Below are 7,500 nucleotides of genomic sequence, written 5' to 3'. Positions count from 1 at the left end.
TGATAAAAGCTGGTTTAAGAAGCATTTGTTCCAGACGTCAACATGGAAACCTCCTGATTGGACATGTTCTGACATCACGCGAAGAGGTCCATGTACAATGCCTGTAAAAAGTATTCACCCCTTGGATGTTTCACCCTTTTGTTGCTTTTATACATGAAATCATGGTCAATATAATTTGGCTTTTTTGACAAGAATTTGCAAAAAAAAAACCTCTTTAATATCAAAATGAAAACAGATTTTTACAAAATAATGTTAATTAATTAAAAATATATCAGGTAAAGTAAATGATATCATAAATATTCAGCCCCTTCAGTCAGTATTTAGTCGATGCACCTTTGGCTGCGGTCACAGCACTGAGTCTGTGTGGATTTGTCTCAATCAGGCCGCCACATCTGGACTCTGACATTTTCCTCCATTCTTCCTTGTAGAACAGCTGAAGCTCCGTCAGGTTGCTCGGGGATCAGGTGTGAACAGCTCTTTTCAAGTCCAGACACAAATTCTCGACTGGATTGAGATCTGGGCTTTGACTTGGCCGCTCCAGAACATTCACCTCGTTGTCTTTGAACCATTTCTGTATATCTTTTGCTGGATGTTTGGGGTCGTTGTCTCGCTAGAAAATAAATCTTCTTCCAAGTCGTAGTTCTCTTGCAGACTGAGTCAGATTATCCTCCAGGATGTGGGATATTTTTCTGCATTCATGTTCCCCTCTACCTTTACAAGCCTTAAGGGCCTGCTGCTGAGAAGCATCCCCAGAGCATGATGCTGCCACCACCATGCTTCACAGTGGAGATGGTGTTTGTGGAGATGTGCAGTGTTTGGTGTTCACCAAACATAGCGTCTAGTCTGATGGAAAAAAAGCTCAGTTTTTGTCTCATCAGACTAATGAACCTTCTTCAACTGACCTTGGAGTCTCCCACATGCCTTTGGGTGAATTCCAGGCCAGATTTCATGAGCTCTTTTCAACAGTGGCTTCCTCTTTTCCATCTCCCATACAGCTTCGACTGGTGAAGAACCCGGGCAACAGTTGTTGTATGTCCAGTCTGTCCCATCTGAGCCACTGAAGCTTTCACCTCCTCCAGAGTGGTCGTAGGTGTCTTGGTGGCCTCCCTCACCGGTCTTCTTCTCGCCCGGTCACTCAGTTTGTGAGGACGGCAGCTCTAGGCAGATTTAAACAAGAGCCATACTCCTTCCATGTCTTAATGATGGATTTAACTCTGTGGGATGTCCAGTGAGTTGGAAATCTTTTTGTAGCCATCTCCCAACTTATACTTCTCAATGATCTTTTCTCTGAGTTGCTTCAAGTGTTCTTTTGTCTTCATGTTGCAGTTGCAGCATGAATACTGATGAACCAGAGACTGGACCTCCCAGACAGGTGTTTTTATACTACAATCACTGGACACACATCATCCGCACTCAGGTGATCTCCATTTCACTAACTGTGACACTGCTGGCATCAACTCGCTGGACCTCTGTTGGATTAGATCGGTCACTTTAAAGGGGGTCGATATTTATGCAAACACTTATTTTACACTATATATTTTTTAATTAATTGGCATTAGTTTTCACTTTGACGTGAAAGAAGCTTTTTTTTTTGCAAATTCTTGTCAAAAAAGCCAAATTATATTGACCATGATCTCATGTATAAAAGCAACAAAAGGGTGAAACATCCGAGGGGGGTTAATACTTTTCATAGGCATTGTATGTTCAGATGAAGCAGCGTCATGTCAGCGTCATGTCATGTGACTGCTCTCAGCGGTCTGAACTCTCTCGTGTTGCAGATGTTGAGGCTGTTATGGGGATTAATCTTCACCACTGCTCTTTCCTGCTCTCCTATTTATAATTCACTGCTTTGATCAGGTAGCTGCGTCGGCACCTTGCTCTTAAAGCCTCCAAAGGTTTAATTGTCGAAACTGCACCGCTCATATATTAAAGATGCTTTTTAATAAAACACAACCTGAGTCCATGTTGTGACATTTTTACCACTACAGCAGCATAATGCCATGCTGTCAGTGGAGCATATTAAATGTCTTTCCTCTCCGCCCTCCTCTCATTTACACCGTTAGCTGCTCGTCTGGCACCCTCTGCTGGTCACGGAGCAGAACGACCACTGATCTCCTCTGAATATTAAAGGAGGCAACATCACTTCAGTCTCACCACACAGTTTATAAAAGAGTTCGTAGCTTCAGGTCTGTAAAATGGTTCCGATCCAGAAGTGTCTTCAGCTGCAATACCAGCGAGTGCCACTAGAGGTCGGCTCCAAAAAGCCTCCGGCTCCATAGACTCCCATTCAACTTCTCTCATCAAATCCAAAGTGAATAAAATGTGTCCATCAGTTATCTCGGTGTTGTTAGCTAAAGTCACTCCTTCTTCTTAGTTTTCTGGAGGTCCATCTGAAAATAATCCCTCATTCATTAGAAAAGAAGATTCAAGAAGACCTGTTTTTGGGGGCGTGTCTGTTTGATTGACAGGCCTGTGGTGCAGTCAGGTTGCAGCTATCGGTGGGCGGGACGTAGTATCGTCAGGTTTCCGATCAGATCGGTCAGATCCCCCGCTGGCTCCTCCCCCAGCTCGTCCAAATATGGTCACTTCCTGCTTCAAGAGGTGGAGCTCTGCCCACAGTGAGACAGAGATGAGAGGACAGAAACGCAGCAGAGACTCTGGACACTGAGCTGGAAACAAACGGCTGCTCACAAATTAGGTCAATAACATAAATACAATACTTTCAGCTGGTACGTAACAGAGGGGGCGGAGCTATAAAGAGTGAGAGTGAGAGATTAAAGTTACATCTGACTTTTCAAATTAAGAGTTGCACTGCAGTAGGCATCTAGAAAACATGTGTAACTGTAGATACAGAAAGTACACCCCCCTCCCCCCAGGTTATTTCCTGAGCTGTATCTCACTGACTGACAGCTGCCTGAGGTAAACACCCTTTTCAACTGAGAAACTGAGATCACACTTCTTCCTGCCTCCTGTTATATCAGTGACTGGGAGGTTATTTTAAAATAAATTATAATTAGAAATTAAAAAGGTTGTATGAGAAGGTTCCCGTTTATAATCTCTTTTTAAATCCTGAACAACAGCTTCCTGTCACTTCACACGTGCGTCAACTCACCATCAGGCCGGCGGTAGAAATGCTGAATAGCAAGCAGAGTAGAAAACACCACAAGCTCCGCCTCCGGGGATACCTCTGACCAATGGAGGAGCTGCAGACAGAAAACAGGGTGACAACATGAAACTGGACTATTTATACTAAGCGATATTTAAATATATAAAAGCATGTTATTTTCTATACGACTCAGTCCAGGTTCTGGTTCTGTTTGGATCGGACCCGTACCTGGCAGGAATTAAAAGTGTTAACCAACGAACCTATCTGTTTTCTGAGGAAGAGTTTCTGATAAATGACATAAAAACAAAGTGTGAAAGTAAAGAGAGGTGAACTTACACTTTCCTGCAGTGTGGGCACCTGGCCAGCGTCCGGTCGGTGAACTCTGTCCACTGGAACCAGAGGGGTGGGGGGTGGGGGGGTTAACAATTTATCACATTCACTGGAATTAACACTGTAAATTAGAGGATTACATTCAGAGATTCTCCTCCACCTCCTTTCTAGCACACTGGTGATTCTGTTTCTGTTTCTCCCCTCCCCTCCCCTCTATGTGACATGTCGTTTTAAAGTGGATCAATAAGTTCAGAGTTCCTTTTGACTCCGAACGGATCCTTGCACAAAAACCTTTGAACGATTTTAGAGGATTTTTAAAGGAACAGTTGAACATTTTGAAAAATAAATTTTACTTTTTGTGTGGAGGGTTAAAGAATAATCTGATATTTCTGATATCTGTGTAAATGAGGTTCTACAGGAGGTTCTGTACCAGCAGACAAGTTTCTTCTATTTAAGGCTGAATGAAGGTTGATGAAACATGTTCTCCAATCAGCTGCTGGTACATTTCAGTCTGAGTGTGAAACATCTCTCTCCTGAAATCCAACCAGGAAATGACGTTGAACTGTTCCTTTAACTGGGACTCTGATTGATTGTTGATTAAACAGGAGGTTGGTACCAGGAAGGTGTTGCTGCAGTGTCCACAGGAGACGCGGGCTCCAGCTGGCTGGGGGTCGGGACTGGCCGGACCGGGATGGACCGGACCCAGATTTATTATCCTCTTACTGGAAGGAGACAGACACAGTGAGGATGGGCAGTGGAAGAGGGAGCTAACAGAGCTGAAGCAGCGAGCGCTCATTAAAGTGCTCCGGTCGCTGATCGGACGGCGGCACGGAGAGTCCGGGTCTGTCAGCACGTCTGGGTCCGACGCAAAACAGAGAAACTCTCCACAACAATCAATAACGGCTGCAAACTAACAGATCTTAAAGAAACAGAAAGTTAAATCAGATCCATCTGGACACCAGATTCCTCCTCGCTTCATCTTTAATGAGGTTTAAACGGGTGAAATATTTCCATCCTTCAGCTGCATTCAGGCTGAGAGACGTTTAGAGACGCGAGCCTCCCGTCCTGATCTGCATTTAAGATGACAGATGAATTACGGCTGTCAGATCTTTATGACAACAGATTTTTTCGGATGTTCGGTTTAAATTCATACACATCTACACGGCAGCGTGGTTTAAAAATAAAAAATAAAAAGAGAGATGGCTAAAAATGTTGCTCCTGCACATTTGCTGCCTCGGGCATAAACAAAGAATCTTATCTCTCCCACCAATTACGCTGCAGCAGCATGATGTTCAGATGAGCTGCCAAAGCCGAGCACATCCACTCACTGACATTTTTAACTCTGGAAATCCCAGACTATAAAAAGTGTTTTTGTTCAGCTAATTTCCGCTGAAGGCGGCTGAAACTTTTCTTTTTCTAAGTGTTTGAACTTTTTCTGTCCACAGGTGACATGATAAAGTGTGTCTGAATCCTGATCAGGCTCTTTCTGCCCTCTGAACCTACATGGAGGGATTTTCTTGGTGCTTTTGTTCGGCAGCTCTTCTGCAGAAATCTGGTGTAAAATGAAAAGCAGATGGCGGCTGTGAGGTGAAAGTCGTCGTATTCCTTGAGACTCGGTCCGCTGCCCACACTCCGAGAACGGCGATGACAGGTGGAGGTGAGAGCCCTGATGAGGCTCCTCTAATGAGGCTGTTGTTTCCTCATGCACCGGTGCTGCGAAGGACCGCTGCTCCCTCTGCACCTGCCCTCCTTTCAGAGGAGGTGCACACTCACTCACAGACACGCAGGAGGCGCTGCTCACCAGTACGGTCGGGGACAGGCGATCCTCTGAGAGGTGACTTTACAGATGAGCAGACAGTTGCAGGGGCAGCGGACGTACTTCTTCCCTGCCGGGGCGTTTTTAATGGGCTGCAGAGAGGAGACAGGAACACACGGCCCAGATAAGATCACAGAGCAGCAGATAACAGGCCGACTACTCCTGATGGATGGACGACGTGTTCCTACGGAGAATCACAGGTTCAAGAAGCCGGACGGGATTTATCGTCCTCAACAGCTCCAACGACAGAATTACAGTAAACAGCTCATTATACACACGTTGTCATGGTAATAAGAGAGTTAAAGGTCGTCTGCAGAACTACAGATCACACAGATGTCAGGAAATATATCAGAAACATCTGGAGGATAAAATGAAAGAGAACAGAACTGAGCTGCATCACGTCTGTTCGGGAAATTATATTCTAATAAAACACCGTGAACACGATCATCTCGTCCCATCTATTTATTTTATAGCTTTATTTGATATTTTAACTCTATTTGCATTAATTTGATCTGTTCTTATGCATTTCATTTCTTTACTATATTCTCTAATATTCTTTAATATCTGTTTTTATGTCATTTTCTTGCTGTAAAGCACTTTGAGCAGAATAAAGTTTATTATTATTATGCTCCATCTACAGACGTCAATATCTGACTGAGTGATGATATTAACATTATGCAGTAGATTGTCTATTTTCACTCACTTTAAGTTGTTAACAGTGTTGGTGTTAATATTTGTTCTAATGATACGGTGCATTAAACCCTCAGTATATTGGATGGATGTTCCACTCTGAGCTGTGTGCTGGTTTCGAGGCTGCTGTTTGTCTCAACAGTCTTTCTGTTTCTCATCCAACTAAATCTTGTCATTTAAAACAGAATAAAGTGCAGTTCGAGGAAACAAACCTCCCTCTCGGTATAAATGTCTGTTTACGAGTTAATAAGTGGAGCGGCTCCATTCATCATCATTCCTCCTCCTGATTACACGCATTAACTGTGATGAAGACTGTTTGTGGCAGTGAAGTAATAATTTTTACTGATTTTCATCCCACCAGGCAGAAAATGAAAGCTGAGCTGGACTAAATTACTGCCTCCCAGCATTCATCAGTCTCTTATTACAAACATCAGTCTGTTTATTTATCAGTCATCATTCATGAGTCTAATTAGGACCAATAACGACCCTGTCCGTCCCACACGTTTAATGTTCCCGTGAGACATTCTGTCCTCGTCCCTCGTCCCTTGTCGGCTGACGGTGCTTATGTTCACACCTCCGACATATTTCTCTACATCTGCATATGTCGCCTCCATCTGGAGATCGATGTGTCGCCTGCTGGTACGTCTGGACACATTTCATATTTATGTCCCATCTGCACAGCGACTGATGCAGAGATCTGACTGGTCAACTGAACATTATGAACAAATCATCATGACATCACATCCTGTTCATCACTAGAAATATCACTCCTCCTCCTTAATGGGAAAATAGAATTAGAATAGAATTTCATATAATATGCAGTATAATGTAGTTTCTACTTGTTATAGTTCTATTAAATGACCCATTTGGTGAAGTCGGGTCTCTTTTGGTCCTTTTTGGTCGCTCCGAGCACCCGTACCGTAACACCACGGATAGTCACGCACTTACAGTCCTAGAGGAGGCTAGCTGGACCGGTTTGGTTTGAACACATGACACGGAGCTAAAATGTTAAAAACACATGAGTGTTTGTTTATCAGATATCTTTGTTCATCGGGTATCTTTGTTCATCAGATATCTTTGTTCATCGGGTATCTTTGTTCATCAGATATCTTTGTTTATCAGATATCTTTGTTCATCAGGTATCTGGTATCTTTGTTCATCAGATATCTTTGTTCATCAGATATCTTTGTTTATCGGATATCTTTGTTTATCGGGTATCTTTGTTCATCGGATATCTTTGTTCATCAGATATCTTTGTTCATCAGATATCTTTGTTTATCGGGTATCTTTGTTCATCAGATATCTTTGTTCATCAGATATCTTTGTTTATCGGGTATCTTTGTTCATCAGATATCTTTGTTTATCGGGTATCTTTGTTCATCAGATATCTTTGTTTATCGGGTATCTTTGTTTATCGGGTATCTTTGTTTATCGGGTATCTTTGTTCATCAGATATCTTTGTTTATCGGGTATCTTTGTTCATCAGATATCTTTGTTTATCGGGTATCTTTGTTCATCAGATATCTTTGTTCATCAGATATCTTTGTTCATCGGATAT

At 42.9% G+C, this 7,500-nt stretch overlaps 1 protein-coding gene across 1 annotated transcript in view; it reads right to left on the bottom strand.

Moving 5' to 3' along the window:
* pip4p1a (phosphatidylinositol-4,5-bisphosphate 4-phosphatase 1a) overlaps positions 1-7,500 on the bottom strand; it is a 13,729-nt gene that overhangs the window by 1,337 nt on the left and 4,892 nt on the right. Inside the window, exons 3-6 of the mRNA XM_069708941.1 lie at positions 5,238-5,344; positions 4,053-4,158; positions 3,443-3,495; positions 3,113-3,203 (exon numbers count right to left, since the gene is read on the bottom strand). Coding sequence (XP_069565042.1) covers positions 3,113-3,203; positions 3,443-3,495; positions 4,053-4,158; positions 5,238-5,344 — 357 coding nt within the window. The remainder of the gene's footprint in view (positions 1-3,112; positions 3,204-3,442; positions 3,496-4,052; positions 4,159-5,237; positions 5,345-7,500) is intronic.

The sequence above is a fragment of the Brachyistius frenatus genome, unplaced genomic scaffold (assembly GCF_029030835.1).
Source record: "Brachyistius frenatus isolate BFR_SWC_R1_liver_20210118 unplaced genomic scaffold, ASM2903083v1 Contig_79, whole genome shotgun sequence".
Classification (NCBI taxonomy): Eukaryota; Metazoa; Chordata; class Actinopteri; family Embiotocidae; genus Brachyistius; species Brachyistius frenatus.
Note: the sequence above shows the minus strand (reverse complement) of the source record. Positions and strands in the feature narration are given on the sequence as shown.